The sequence below is a fragment of the Culex pipiens genome, chromosome 2 (genome assembly GCF_016801865.2).
Source record: "Culex pipiens pallens isolate TS chromosome 2, TS_CPP_V2, whole genome shotgun sequence".
In the NCBI taxonomy this organism is placed as follows: Eukaryota; Metazoa; Arthropoda; class Insecta; order Diptera; family Culicidae; genus Culex; species Culex pipiens.
The window spans coordinates 141,359,350-141,375,145 of record NC_068938.1 but is presented as its reverse complement, the minus strand read 5'-3'; the positions used below and the strand labels follow the sequence as shown (position 1 = coordinate 141,375,145).

The 15,796-nt window shown below is 40.7% G+C and overlaps 3 protein-coding genes across 3 annotated transcripts in view; 1 reads left to right on the top strand and 2 right to left on the bottom strand.

Moving 5' to 3' along the window:
• Positions 1 to 279: 279 nt before the first annotated feature.
• Positions 280 to 15,796, bottom strand: part of LOC120431882 (uncharacterized) — a 61,494-nt gene continuing 45,977 nt past the window's right edge. The window contains exons 6-9 of the mRNA XM_052707000.1: positions 12,541 to 13,031; positions 10,982 to 11,655; positions 1,053 to 1,462; positions 280 to 991 (exon numbers count right to left, since the gene is read on the bottom strand). Coding sequence (XP_052562960.1) covers positions 335 to 991; positions 1,053 to 1,462; positions 10,982 to 11,655; positions 12,541 to 13,031 — 2,232 coding nt within the window. The 3' untranslated portion in view covers positions 280 to 334. The remainder of the gene's footprint in view (positions 992 to 1,052; positions 1,463 to 10,981; positions 11,656 to 12,540; positions 13,032 to 15,796) is intronic.
• Positions 1,873 to 2,441, bottom strand: LOC120425791 (uncharacterized). Its single transcript, XM_052707901.1, has one exon. It carries the CDS (start codon positions 2,439 to 2,441, stop codon positions 1,977 to 1,979), a length of 465 nt encoding a protein of 154 aa, XP_052563861.1. The 3' UTR covers positions 1,873 to 1,976.
• On the top strand, positions 9,171 to 10,174 carry LOC120425811 (integumentary mucin C.1-like). The gene has a single exon (XM_039590428.2). It carries the CDS (start codon positions 9,197 to 9,199, stop codon positions 10,073 to 10,075), a length of 879 nt encoding a protein of 292 aa, XP_039446362.1. The 5' UTR covers positions 9,171 to 9,196; the 3' UTR covers positions 10,076 to 10,174.

The window sequence follows — 15,796 nt, the reverse complement described above, 5'->3', positions numbered from 1 at the left end:
TGATACACCCTGTTGCGGTGTAAGTGAGCGCACTCCATTGGATCGAGTCGAATAGGCCCCTCGAACGATGGACTTGACGCAGCCATGCACTGACAGTGCATGGACGCAGCCATCGAACGGTTCGGTGACAGCTGACAAAGCAAGTCTAGCTCGCGTCCTCTTTCCTCGTGCGACGCTCGACCGGATCGGATGCAGGACTGCACCGGTTTCCTCGGCAGACGATTCCCGGTACGGATCTGGGATCACACAAAACTTTTTGCTAGAATCCAATCCAACCGATTACACAGAACCAAGCATTTATTGTCATACAACTACACAGTGATTGGACCTATATTCACAAATTACAGATGGCACTGTACTCGCACGACTGACGGTACACATCGAAGTACTGATCTGGCGGACAGGCCACGCGGTAGCCCTCCTCGTTGGCGCAGACGTAATAGTACGAACAGCTGTCCGGTGCGGGAACCAGATCCCCATCGTCCACACCACGGCACACGTTCGGCGTCGGAGGTCTCTGCTGGCCGCCGTGGGGACAGTACGCGTCCATCGGGTGCACACAAGCCTGACTCTGCTGGTCGAACCAATCTCCGTCGGGACAAATGGTCGGTGTTCCTACCTCACCGTTGCAGGTAAAGTACTCGTTGCAGAATCTGTAATGAAGCACCCGGAAGCCGTCCACTACGTCACGGCAAATCTCCGGAGCTGGTGGGGGTGGATTCGGTGGAGGAGTGGTTGCACCACACTCCGTCTCGGACGGATCAACGCAGGTCTGGGCTTCGTAATCGAACCAGAGTCCATCCCAGCAGACCATCGGGAAGGGATAGCCGTTCATGCACATCGAGAAACGGTAACAGTAGCTGGGATCCTGGATGAAGCCAAAGTTTGGCTGGTCGGCGCATGGATTTGGTGGCGGAGGAGGTGGCGTCGGGGTTGATGGTTCCAGGTCGCATTCGAACTCGTAGCGGTTTCCACAGCGTTGAGCTTCTTCCTGGAAGATTTGAGTTTTGTAAATCCAGAGTTTTTCCACTGTGAACTTTTACACTACTTACGTTGAACCAGAATCCCTTAGGGCAGGACAGCAGGTACGCAACCTGATCAATGCACATGTAATAGTACTGGCAAGTTTCCATGGACCGGACATATGTGTAACTTGGAACGCCCTCACACACTGGATTAGGCGTTGGTGGTGGAGCGGTGGGAAGTTCCGGTGCTGGCTCGATGTCACAGTCTGACTCTTCCGGAGGAACGCACGCCTGGAGTTCCGTCGAGAACCATTTGCCGTCATCGCAGTTGTATCCGTACGCGGTTCCATCCAGACAGAGATAGTAATACTCGCACGAGATCGGACTTGCCACGTACGTGGTGTTGGCGCCTAAGCAAACTTCATCGTAGCCTCTGCTTTGGGCGGTTACGAACGATACCGATACCACCAGCAAAGCTAGTAGTTGTACTAGAGATCCTGTGAGATTTCCTTAACTTAGTAGGTAATACGAAAATTTAAATTGACTCAAACTTACTCTGCATCCTGACGTTCGGACCTCAGGTGACAAATGTTTTGCAGTTACACCGAAACAGCGCTTTTAAGCAGCAATATCATTGCGTGACAGCAGTTTTTTAGGTGACCAATTATCTAATTCCGGCCATAATTTGGTTCCGACGCATTGACCAAAGGGGTTTATTGGCAAGGCGGCCTTTTTGATACTGAAGACTCACGCTGTAAACTTTATGAACCATCGATTGCCGGGCGGAACTTATGCAATGGAGATTGTAGAGGGTGAACGGAAAGCGTGACATTGGGCATTTTTGAATATATCCCAAAAATAATCGATTTGCTTTTCAAGTGACATAATTCTTTCTAATGAAAACGCCTTTTTCAATGTTTTCAATTGTATCATGTATAATGTATTTAATTTTTATATCAAGCGGATGAATTTTACAATAAAATCGGCACGTATTTTCCTCTTTGAGAAAGTTCAAATTTCACACTCGTCAGGACTGCCAACTCCACAAACGCGCACCGAGGGATAGAAAATGTGACCATCTTCGCACTGGTTCACCTCAAAACGTCCCATGACACAGAGCACAAACTGCGTACAATCCACTGGATTCGGCAGAAGGTCGACAACGATACCGCGGCACATTGCGGTATAATTTGGCGGGGCTACAGTCGTGGCAGGTTCACCGGTGGTAGAATCGTTCTCCTCCGTAGTGACGGTAGCGCCGGTGGTTGTGGTTTTCCCAGATGAATTTTCTTCTGAGGAGTTTTCCTCTGATGAGCTTGAAGACTCCTCGGAAGAACTGCCCTTTTTGAAACCGGTGATTTCGGTCTCCTCGCCATCCCAACAGCTCAATTTGTCCATACAACGATTCGATGATCTTGGCATGGCATTGGCCGTAGCCAAAAAGGCCAGCACAACAAGAAGGAGAGTGTATCTCATGTTGAACGATTGTGGCACTGAATTCAAATAATCTCTAACAGAACAAACCTAACTCTTAAATATTGTTCAGAAATCTCTCGAAATTTCAGATGAATATCTTCCAAAGCTATAAAAGGATTTTCCCATTGGTGATAAGTTTATCAGTAGAAAAAGTTGCACGCGTTAACAATTTACTAGTTTATCGCATCACGTTCATTCATTGTTTTGGCCTGATTAGCTTATTAAATGGGTCGTAAATTGCAATCTCAAACTTCGAGATTAACTTATGGGGTTGATGTTTTATCATTTCCTATTGATTTTTGTTGTTTGACATGCTGCCTTGAAACATTGTGAAGTGATTTCAGTTTCCTAGCTGAGAAAATTCAAAAGTTTTTAATTTAAGCAATTTTTATTTGATACTATAAACGCAATTTTCATTTCTAAAAAAAAATGTGTATTAACACCATTTTCTGGGATTTTAAACATCGATAAATACATTTTTTCCATTTGTTATTTAAAAAAAATAATTAAAATCCCAAATAATGTCATTTTTATCTAAGTAATGTGATTTTTCCCTTAAATTTATTTTAAGTAATAAACAAGTTCAACCACCTCTCAACTCTTTCTCTTTTAACTTCTCTCCCCTTCTCGAGACACCGGTTTTTGAAAATGTGAACAATTGCCAAAATTGTATGAAAACCCGGGCAGACGGTAATAACAAAATTCATGCCATTTCAAAAAAAAACTGTTAAAATAAAAAAAAAGTGTTATGGAATATTCTTGTGAAATCTGTTATTGCATAAGAATTCAATAACAGTTTATGTTATCATAACAAAATTTGTTATTGGTATGATATTGGTTGAAAGCCAAAACAACTTTGGAATAACATTTTTTGTTATGGAAGAATACCTCCATCTGTTATTGGGATGGTCGGATTAGTTGTTAAAATAACAAAATATAATAACAAAGATTTGTTCGAAGAATAACTTAAATTTTTATTAGTCTGTTATTACAATAACAATCCAATAACAAAAAAATCATAACGGCGAATAACAAATCTTGTTATAAATAACATAAAATGTTATTGGTTAGTATTTTCAAATATCAAAAAATGTTATTACCACGTTATTTCCGTCTGCTCGGGAACATGAATAAACGAACTAAAGTTGCAAAATACCTTCTTTGGTCTAAACGATGTATCTACTCACAAAGTAACATTCAGATGAAACAAAAAAACTAAACAAAAAAACATATCAAATTTGCACATCATTGGAAGATGAATTCTAACAAGACTCAAAATGGCTGAAACGTCATTTTGAAAACTCATCCGAACAGAAATTGTAAACTCTCTGTGAATCCGCATCTAGGCAGGATTCCATAAACAAAATAAGGAAAAAAATCTAATTTTCAACAATCATTCATGGGTTTAAAATTTTTAAATTGTTCCATATGATCATTCCCTTGTGAATCACCAACCAGTGAGGTACTCCTCGATATTAGCTCCTGAAAAGTGCTAAAAAATACAAAAATGCCTCACGGCAAGAAAAGTGACGTTCCAGCAGGATAGGAAGATTTGAAGATTTAAAGAATGCCGATGCGCTACCTGCAATGCCAGGCAGTTTGAGCAAGGACGCTCAAAATTCGTCTGGAAACCAGTACGTTACCCTCCCTGTGGACGTGAGCGAGAAGGAAGAATTTTTAACGACGGAAAAAGTTGCCACCCATTTTTGTGAAAACATCGTCATCGGATTCGGTGCGAAAGTGGCTGACCGGGTTTATCAAATCTGGTGCATTACGAGCTTCCATTCGCTTGTGTGCTGATGGACTCAAAATTCTGCTACCTACCAGAAAGGATTACAACTACGTTCGGGATTTCCTGAACAACACAAAGATTGACTACAGCCATGAAGATCCAGGTAAACGCCCCATGAAACAGGTCCTCCGAGGCCTGTACGACATGGATGTGAGTGTGCTGAAAGAAGAGCTCAAAACTCTTAAGTTGAACGTGATCGAAGTCTTCAAGATGACGAAACACAACAAGGACATCATGTATCGTGATCAACTGTACCTGGTTCATCTCGAGAAAGGATCGAAAAGGCCGTCAACATCATCTTTATCGTCCAGTGCACCGTAACGTGACACAATGTTCGAACTGCTTGCAGTTTGGACATGGTGGAAGGAACTGTTTCATCAAGAGTCGTTGTGCAACCTGTGGAGGTGAGCACAAAACTCAAGCTTGCAACACAATCAACGAGAACATCGAAGCGAAATGCTTCAATTGCGGTGGCGACCATTCGACCAAGAATCGGAACTGCCCAAAACGAGCTGAGTTTGTGAAAATTCGGCAGCAAGCAACGATGAGGCATCAACCAAATCGTCGCAAAACACCAGCAGCATTCACGGACGTGGATTTTCCTGCTTTGGCGTCATTTGGAGCGGGGTCTGCTCGAGTGATTCCAAATCTGCAGCCATTGCCGTTAAATCAGCGCGACAAAAAGTTGCAGAGAATACAACACCTCCTGGTTTTCAGTCAGCAACCGAAGGAAAACCAACCAGCATCAACGGATGAAGGCAGTAGTGACCTGTTTTCACCACAAGAACTTCTGAACATTTTCATCGAGATGACAACAACACTGCGTGGGTGCAAAATTCGCCAGGAACAAAATAGAATCCTTGGAGCAAAAAAAAGCAAAGTAATCCACTTTAACGACCCCCGGGCCTTTTGTGGTCTCTGTTGCAAGTTTCTGCTCATTTCTAGGCGTCCGAAGGTTATGTGTGGTAAGTCACCCAAAACCTCTTTTACGCAAATGGACCGACATTTTACTTCCCCATCCGATAGAAGGCGTGGTCAGGCAAATCTCGTCTCGAAAAATGCCACCGGGTCCGTTTGGGATTGAACCCAGGCCATACTGGGATTTAGAGGCTACCACGCTAACCATTAAACCACCGGACCCTTGGAGCATTCATAGCATAGCATAGCATTGGTGTCTACCCGTAGCTGCTACTTCGTTATTGACCAGGACCCCCAAACATTGCACAGTGGTCCAGATCGCAAAATTAAGTGGAAAATGGATTTTCCGAAAAATGGTGACGTTTTGGAGCTTTGGTGTCTTCAGAAGAGTTGTTGCAAATGGAAAGGGGCAACTTTTGGTTTGGTTCAAAATTAGGGTGGTTCACGATTAGGGTGATTTTGAAAATCTAACTTTTCAGGAATATTTTTGGGAATTTTTTTGTCTTCTAGAAAGTTGATGGGCTTGCCAATCCAAGCAACTTTGTCGAAGACACCAAAATTTTATCTCGTAATCTACGCCTTCTATGACCAAATTTATAAAAAGCATCTGAGCAAACCTTCAAAAATCAGTTTTTTGAACGTGGCAATTCAGGGTTAACTTTTAGAGAAAAGTGATATTCGGAGCACTTTTAGAGCTCTACAAAACAAACATTTTCATTTTTTGACATGTCAATTTGGACTTAAGGGTCAAAAGTTACAGCCATTTTAAGGTAAAAAAGATGCAAATTTAAAACTTAAATATCTCAAAATGGCGCAAGCCAAATTTTAAGCACTAGGTTGCATTTGAAAGAAGAGATCTAGCACTACAAACGCTGAAAAAATCTCAGGGGTGTTTTTCTTTAAACTTGAGATATCTTCATTTGAAAAAGTCTAATTTTCAAGGGAAAACCATATGGGACCACCCTAACGAAATTCGAAAATTGTCCAAATATATGTTTTTCCATGTAATTTTGCCCGCTGAATCTGAATCTGCCCTCAGAATTGAGCCAAAATGTCAACAAATCGATTTTTGGTCATATTTTGGGTTTAAATGATAATTTTACATGGAAACCCAAAATATGACCAAAAATCGATTTGTTGACATTTTGGCTCAATTCTGAGGGCAGATTCAGATTCAGCGGGTAAAATTACATGGAAAAACATATATTTGGACAATTTTCGAATTTCGTTAGGGTGGTCCCATATGGTTTTCCCTTGAAAATTAGACTTTTTCAAATGAAGATATCTCAAGTTTAAAGAAAAACACCCCTGAGATTTTTTCAGCGTTTGTAGTGCTAGATCTCTTCTTTCAAATGCAACCTAGTGCTTAAAATTTGGCTTGCGCCATTTTGAGATATTTAAGTTTTAAATTTGCATCTTTTTTACCTTAAAATGGCTGTAACTTTTGACCCTTAAGTCCAAATTGACATGTCAAAAAATGAAAATGTTTGTTTTGTAGAGCTCTAAAAGTGCTCCGAATATCACTTTTCTCTAAAAGTTAACCCTGAATTGCCACGTTCAAAAAACTGATTTTTGAAGGTTTGCTCAGATGCTTTTTATAAATTTGGTCATAGAAGGCGTAGATTACGAGATAAAATTTTGGTGTCTTCGACAAAGTTGCTTGGATTGGCAAGCCCATCAACTTTCTAGAAGACAAAAAAATTCCCAAAAATATCCCTGAAAAGTTAGATTTTCAAAATCACCCTAATCGTGAACCACCCTAATTTTAAACCAAACCAAAAGTTGCCCCTTTCCAGTTGCAACAACTCTTCTGAAGACACCAAAGCTCCAAAACGTCACCATTTTTCGGAAAATCCATTTTCCACTTAATTTTGCGATCTGGACCACTGTGCATTGCTCCGTGGACCACAGATGAAAAGTAGGAACCAATCATCACCCCTTCGCAATTTTCAAAGGTCCCTATCATGCTGATCAATACCGACGCCGGCCACGACCAGAGGTAAGACACGGGGAAGTGGATGGGAATGTTAGTCCGATACTTGAGTGATGGGACCGCCAAATCGACTGCGTCTCCGACAAAGTATCACATGAGTTTTGAGGGGTTAGTAAGATGGGTATGAGGTCAGGATTCACTGTGGTAGGTGATGCGACCATAAGCAATTTGTTTATCGGTTGAAATTTTATTAATCTTAGGCAGCCTGCTGCGGAAAGATAGCTATCTAGGGATTTAAATATAGTATTAATTCGACCGCGATTCTCCAGAAATTCTCCGTCGGCGTGCCTTCCGATCAACGGTGATGTAGGAAGGGCTTCTTTTATTGAAATGATTATTGAAATGATATAGAAAGGGCTTAATCCAGCAATACGACTTGCTAGTCTCAAAAAAAAAAAACGTACGTACGGTACGTTTTTATAGAAAACTATAAATAGAGAACAACACAAAAAAAACTCATCGACCAACGAACGCGAGTGGAAAATAAACAATGAAAAAAAAGAAGGTAAAAAAACAGAACTGCGCGTCCCGAAAAGCACCACACTACTCACCACCGGACCCTTGGAGCATTCATCTTGAAACACAGTTCGTAGTTTACTCGTTCTGATGATGTTGAATATTTCAATGATTTTAGTTTTTGCCTTCCTCACTAAGGTAAGGCTATAATCCTGCTCGAAAGATGAACTTTTGAAAAACAGCTCGTAGACCTATATTCATGTAAACCTATCGACTCAGAATCGAAAACTGAACAAATGTCTGTGTGTGTGTGTGTGTGTGTGTGTGTGTGCGTATTCCCCTTGGTGCTCAAAATTCTTGCCAAGTTTTATCGGCATTGTCTGATCCGATTTGAGTCAAACAAGTTGCATTCGATCCAGTTTGGTGCCCCATACTGCGCTATTGAATTGTTTGAAGATCCGATAAGTAGTTCAAAAGTTACGTATAAAAAAGTGTCAGAGTTGCGAATCGGGTGCTGGAATTTTGATGCCGGATCTCACTTATCTATATGAACACTATGTCCAGATTCATCATCCAAACCAACGCTGGATAGGTGATTGAAAAACCTTTCAAACGAGTCTGAAATGTTGAAGATCTGGCAACCCTGTCTCAAGTTATGATATTTATGAACTTTTTTGAAGCCGGATCTCACATAAATGTATGTAAACTATGTCCGGAACCATCATCCGACCCATCGATGGTTAGGTAATCAAAAGACCTTTCCAATGAGTCCAAAACATTGAAGATCTGGCAACCCTGTCTCGAGATATGACCGCATAAGTGACATTTGTGTATTTTTTTTACTGAGAAATAGATGGAATTTGTGTCCAAACCCATCATATCACCAAATGTTGGTAAAAAGTGAGGAAGGCACTAACCACATAGGTGGATTAAGTTAGTTTTTATTCTAGTTTTAAGGTAGGATTATTTGTTACAGTGTTTTTTTTTTTCTTTTTACCCAAATGTATTTTATTCAATGCAATAATGTTAAACAATTTGATGAAAATAAAATAAATGTGATCAGTTAATAATAAAACGAAAAACACAACAAAAATGAAGAGCATTTAGCCACACCACTTAGCATGTAAAAGAAATGTAATTACTATAGGAAAGTTCAATAAAGACATATTTAATTTCAAAACAAAAAAATCCATATGATTTTGCAAATGTTAAGGAAATTTTAATATTTAAACTCATTTTTGACAAATTCAAAAATAATGGTTCAATTCAAAGCAATATGCTAAACAAGAAATGATAAGCAAGAACTGCTAAACAAGGAAAAATAAATGTTATTACGTTATTAAAATCACGTATGTTTTGGTGGTAAATGAGCAGACATAAACAAATGCGTCTTTTCTAGATAATTTTATCTGGTCAAAGAAATGAATCAACGTGTTATGATAAACAAAAATGTGAGATGATTTATCAGGCGACGAACAATATGTCGCAGACCTGCTGGTATACTTCTAAGAAAAGAAGAGAGATCTCGGATTATCATTTAAGAGCGAGATTCCTCCGGAAGAGTATCATTTTAATCCTGTTTCTTAATCGTTTAACATGAATTATATTGTGAGCATCCTCGCATTAGCCTTCGTGGCTACAGTCAGTGCCGCGCCGAAATCAACTAACCGATGTGCGGATGTCCCGAGCGGAACTGTCCTGCCATCCATCGATTGCCAGTTCTACGTCGTATGTCAACGGGGTCAGGAAATGAAGGTGCGTTGCCAACCAGTTGGAACGTTCTTCGACGTGAATCGCCAGGTTTGTGATAAACGTCCAAAGGTCACCTGCTGGGATGGCAACACCTCAACTGAGTCTTCCGAAAGTACGGAAAAGACCATCGTTACGGATTCATCGAATGAATCAGGAGAAAGCTCTGGTGAAACGAAAAACACTAACCGTTGCAAGGACATCCCAAGCGGAACCATCCTGTCATCCCGTCAATGTCAGTTCTTCGTCGTCTGCCAGAGAGGCCTGGAAGTTCAGGTGCGCTGCCAACCCCTTGGAACCTTCTTTGATATCAACCGAATGGTATGCGACAAACGTCCCAGTACTAGCTGCTCGGAACTCAGTACAACCACAACTACAACGACGACGACCACCACTACTACAACTGAAGCGACTACAACCGAGGCTCCGGTGACCACCGAGGAATTGACTACGACTACGCCAGTTACGGAAACTGTTACAGAGGAAGTCACCCAGGAAGAAATCATCACAGAGGAACCTACCACAGAAGAACCTGTCACGACTGAACCAGCCACAACTGCGGCCCCGCCAAACTTTGCCGAAATGTGCCGTGGTGTCCTAGTTGATGTTCTGCCCCACCCAACGGATTCCAATCAGTTTGTTGTGTGCATGTTCGGTCGTTACCAGTTGCAGCAGTGCCCTGAAGGTCAACTTTTCAAAACATTGGTGCGCGCTTGTGCTGTTTGAATCGTTAACTGTTAACTTTAAAATCCAAAAGTGAAATTCAATAATTGAAGTGTTAAATCAAAGAATCAGAATGATATGAATTAAAAACATTCACAAATAAACAAAAAACAAACAATTTTTTTTGTTCGTGCACCGATTTTTTTCATCTAGGGAGATAGAATTTCCGTGCAGTCTCCCGCGAAGTTATTTGTTGGAACACGAATTGTAAGGTAAACAGCTTGTTGGAATTTGGAACATGTGGATTACAAAAATAACTTTTTGACGGGCATAAAGGTGTTTGTTCCGGTAAGCCTACTTAGCAAAAATCCCAAATATGAGCTTGATTGGAGTACAGGCGCTTTGCATTTAAATTTTAAATGGGATTTAACCCTTATAAAGAGATTTTTTCAAAATTGTCAATTAATGAGACACATCGGCCACTAATGTGTTTACTTTTAACATCACTGGCGTATAGGCCAGATCCTTGCGTATATTTTAGTATATACAACATTGAAGTTTGAGCTCACTACAGGCCTTTAAAGCTCGGGAATTTTTGAAAAGTTGGCCAAGCAAAAAATATAATTTGAATTTGCTGGGCCGACAATCACAATTGCAGCTAATACTTACAAATTAAATTCCAAAGGTCTTAGCTCCAAATCAAAGATTTACAAAAAAGTGTCCACGTGGTTTTTGGATGGTCCCCAATGAGTTTCTTCAGTAGAAAACAAATTCTGTTATTTCTGCATGCATATTTTTATTTGTTTAAATGATCATATCCACTAAAATATTCGATTTTGATTTGTTTTCCAAAACTCATTGTGATCATTTTACATCATGTAACTGAATAACACGAAACGCATCCATTTCTTGAAAATCAATTAACGAATTAAACGCCACAAGCACGCACAAGTGCTTTGAAAGTTTGACCTTCTCTGCACTGCTGCACCTGGAAACGGCCCATGACACAGATCACAAACTGCTTGGGGTTCGTTGGGTGAGGCAGAATATCTATAACGATACCACGGCACAATTCGGCAACGGTTGGCGGGGCAGCAGTCGTGGCTACCTCAGTCGTGGCCACCTCAGTCGTGGCAGGTTCCCCGGTGGTGGACTCCTCCGTAACGGTTTCGGTTTGGGCAGACTCTGAAGTTGTCTCATCGGTGCCAGTGGTAGTAGTTTCGTCGGAGTTTTCCCCAGATGTTTCCTTGGAAGATTCCTTAGATGACTCCTTGGAGGATTCCTTGGACGATTCCTTGGAGGATTCCTTGGACGATTCCTTGGACGATTCCTTGGACGATTCCTTGGAGGACTCCTTGGATGATTCCTTCGAAGAAGCCGTCGTCGTAGCATCTTCAGTGGTAGTTTGCTCCGCAACGGTTGTCTCCTCCGTACTCTCGGATGACTCAGACCCATCCCAGCAGGTGACCCTCGGACGTTTGTCACAAACCTGGCGGTTGACGTCGAAGAAGGTTCCCATGGGTTGACAGCGCACCTTCATTTCTCGACCCTGCTGACAGACGACGTGGAACTGGCAATCGAGGGATGGCATGATGGTTCCACTCGCGACATCCTTACAACGGTTAGTTGATTTCGGCGCGGCACTGACTATAGCCACAAGGGCTACGGCAAGGACTAACACAATAGATTTCATCTTGAACGTTTCGGCCACTAGATTCAAGTGATACTCAACGTAAGAAATCTTGCTCTTATATATTTATCCCAAAACTTCTTAAATTTCTGAAAAAATTCATCTGCTTTGCGACGCATTGTTCGTTTGATAATAAATCTTCTCGGTTAAAAAAATTGCACGCGCAAACTCGTTGCCCGGTTATCATAGGTTATCATCAAGTTCTAGGAATGAGCCTGTGAAAACCAACAAAATTTTGCAGCTTATTTTTGTTTATTTTTTTTCATATTCTCATCACATCAACACTTTTTTGCACAGCGCCGGAAATTGATCTGCACGATTTGGCAGAAGTAAAATTATATAAATTGAGATGACCCATGAGGAATTTATACGTAGAAAATTGTGTTCCGTAATATAATCGATTCAAATAATGAGTATTTTTATATAAATGGAGACGCCTGGTACTGATCAAAAATTAAAAAAAAATAATATTTGAATGATATTTAATGGTAAAAGAAATAAAACATATTTTGAATTATGACAAATAACAAGACTTATCTACAAATTATTAAAATTCACTTGAGCCACCATATTGCTCATTCCATTCGAATCTTCACATACTCGGAGGAAATTGATCAGAAGGTTTCGTTTTGCCAACAAAGGTTGACCCAAAGGACCTTTTTTATTTGATTTAATATTTTATTTTTCCTCAAACTAAAATGAATCAAAATTCACTAACTTCTGGATTGTCATCTGCAAATTCAATACGATACCAGACATCAATTAAACTCAGTGAAGTATATTTGGATGAACAGAACTTCAAAGATCAATGATTGAATTGAAAAAAACCTAGGTTTACGGGATCTCATGAATGTGGGAGAAGGTTTCATCTGATTCTTCCGATGATGATGAGAAGGAGGAAGAAGACGACGATGATGACGAAGAAGAAGAGTTTGATTCCTCCGACGATTCTTCCGAAGTTTCTTCCGACGAGGACATGGAATCGGTAGTGGATCCCTCGGTGGTATCCGATCCCTCCGTCGTCACCTCTTCGCCATCCCAGCACGTGACATCCGACTGAGTATCGCACACCATCCGGTTGACATCGAAGAAGGTTCCCATGGGAGTGCATCGCACTTGGTGCTCAAATCCTCTTCGGCAAACGACAAAGTACTGGCACTGGACTGACGGCAAGACGGTTCCGTTCGGGACGTCCGCACAGCGGTCCGTTGATCTTGGCACGGCACTAACCGTGGCCACGAAGGCCAACGCAAGGAAGCACACGGTGGATTTCATATTACACTTTTGAAAATCTGGAAGCAAACAGTAGCTGTTGGAGGGAATCTCCTCCTTAAATATTGATCCAAACCCATTCATCCGGTGATAACTCGTATCGGTTGTAAAATTTGGACGAAGAAATCTGCACGCGCCAGCATTTCTAGGGTACATCTCTTCGTTCATATTAGTGTGACTTGAAAAGGTAATTTATACCCGAAATTGCACATTCACTTCATCGCGAACAATTAGAAGCATGTTGAATCGAGCGAACTCCCCCGGGTACCGCCAGTGATGGCAGTATATTGAGCACTTTGGTCCTTTTTGCGATCGATACCTTGGACGCGTAGGTCAGATTTTTGCTAAACATTTGGTTAACAAGAGGTTTGTAGTTAGAGGCTATGTCCTAAGAGTCGTACACGATTTTCACGACTTTAATCTCATTTTAAAATCAACGTCCTAGGGGCAGCTACAGCCTGAGAAACAAGCCTCTTAATGTAAAAAAAATATATGTACATTCAAAATATCGATAATCGTGATAATACCACTGTTGAAGGCTAGCACACACAGAAAAAAAAATCATGGTAATATTACATCTGGGAAGGGGTACATCTTTTATGTCAGAAAAAAGGTGTAATTTTACCACTGGAAATGTGTATTTTTACCACTATTCTGGTGTATTGTAACTTTTTCAGTCTAAATTGAGGTAAAATAACATCATAATAGAGGAAATATTCAACCTTCCAAAATTACAGCTTCCAAATTTACATTATTTTTTACTGTGCATTTATAATAAGAAATTGCAAAATTAGTTAATAGTGCCTTTCCACTCGATTACGTACGCTATTTAATTTTATCAAAATTTCAGAAATATTTCCGGAAAAAAACTTCTCTCATAAACACTCCCAAAAATGTCTTCTTGTCACCCTAGTGTTCATGGCTCGTGGCAACCTGATAAGGTGCTCCAAATCAAAAGATACGTAAACAAACAAATCCTTCATCAATCCATATAATCAATCAGAGGACCTCATAGCTTCTGACATCACATGATTCACTTGACAATTTGAATGAGTCATAAAAAGTATCTATTTGAATGAAGAAATATCAATTTAAATTGAAATTTTTGATAATTTTCACTACTCGACCTTTGAAGTTGATATTAGTAAACATTTTTAAGATTTGGAATCCCTGAACTTGCTCCATTAGACAGAATTAAAGCATAGTGAAGTTTCTACTCAAAAATAAAATTATAAATTTAGATATAAATGCTATGAAATTATCTGAAGCGACTATGCGCACCCTCTGGAAATTATCTGCAATGCAATGATCGGCCCTCTTGAATTTTTGATGAATGATATGACAATTTGTGGTGTTTTTCTAACTCAACCTGGCCACTCCGGGAATAGTTATCGGAGACTTGAAGAAGAAATTTTCTTCTTCTTTTCTTCTTAATATGCTTTCCAATAATTTCGGGGGGGGGGGGGCTTCAGCCCGAAGCCCACCCCCCTGGCTACGGGCCTGATTCTCATCCACTTCCCAGTGACTCTACCTCTGGTCGTAGCCCGCGCCGGTATTGATCAGCATGATAGGGGCGAAACGTGGGAAGATAGCTTCCACTTATCTTCTGCGGCTCTTGGAGATCCTATGCTTATGCTTATGCATATTGAAAAATACCTGTCAAATGCATCCAGGGGTTCTGAGGGGCCATCCATAAACCACGTGGACACTTTGGGGGGAGAGGGTTTTTTTTGGCGATTGTCCACGCTCATAATAAAGGCAATAAAGGACGCCAACGCCATGCTGTAGAGCGAACAAATGGACTTTTTGACATGTCAAAGTTGATTTCTCAGAAAGACTCCAGGTGGCCAAATTTAGTTTTCCAATGTGGTGTTGGAAAGGAGAGCTTTCTTATTAGACCACTGGGACGAAATTTGATTAAGAATTTTCAAAAGTAACCCTCTGCAATCTAACCCTATCTCTAGGCGGGCTTCGATCCAAAAATTCACCAAGCAAAAATTTTCAACCAACGTTTGATCTTTAAAAAGCCTTGGGAAAAAGAACTATTAAAAAAAAACGATTAAAAGAAACGATTTGACTAGTTTTATGAGACCTTTCCAATTTTTACAATAATGCATTTTTTCAGTAGTCAACTTTGGCTGTGTTTTTTTTTTCACTAACATTTACTATTTTTTTATTTTTTTAATGCCACAAAACATTTTTTTTAATTGAAGTGTTATTTTTCAATTCCAATTCGATTTTATTGGCGAATAATCAAAATACAACAAGTTCTTTTGAGGTACATAACAGAGTTTTGGAGTTCCTTTCAGCTGTGTATTACATCATAATCCATTTTGGAACAATTATTGCTTGTAAATAAAGGTGTCACCAAGATTAAGAAAAATTAGGAAAAGCTTACTAAAATTTCAAGGGAAAGGGGATAGAAATAGAGACAACTTAAAACTAGATCACAGTTTTTTATTCTCTACAGATGTGGTTGATCATCATGTCCCCAAGGGCCAGGAATTGCTCCGCCTTATTACGGCAGGTCCGAAACCGCGTCATTACCGCGAGAGCAAAGAACTCTAGCAGGGTAAAGAGATCTTCCCCGGTAACTTCTTGCTGGGCCGCATTGGTCGCTACCTGCAGCGACCACACTGGCAAACGATCACCCCCCATCTAGAAGGGAACGCTGAATTGTCCGCCTTGAACCGTTCGCTGGCTAGCTGCAGGAACGGCTGCGCTCGTACTTCGTTGAGGAGGGTGGGACGCTGCTGCTTTCTTTTTCCTCTTTTCCTGCTCCTCGAGGTAGTTCATCCGTGCGCTGCATTCACGGTTGTTGC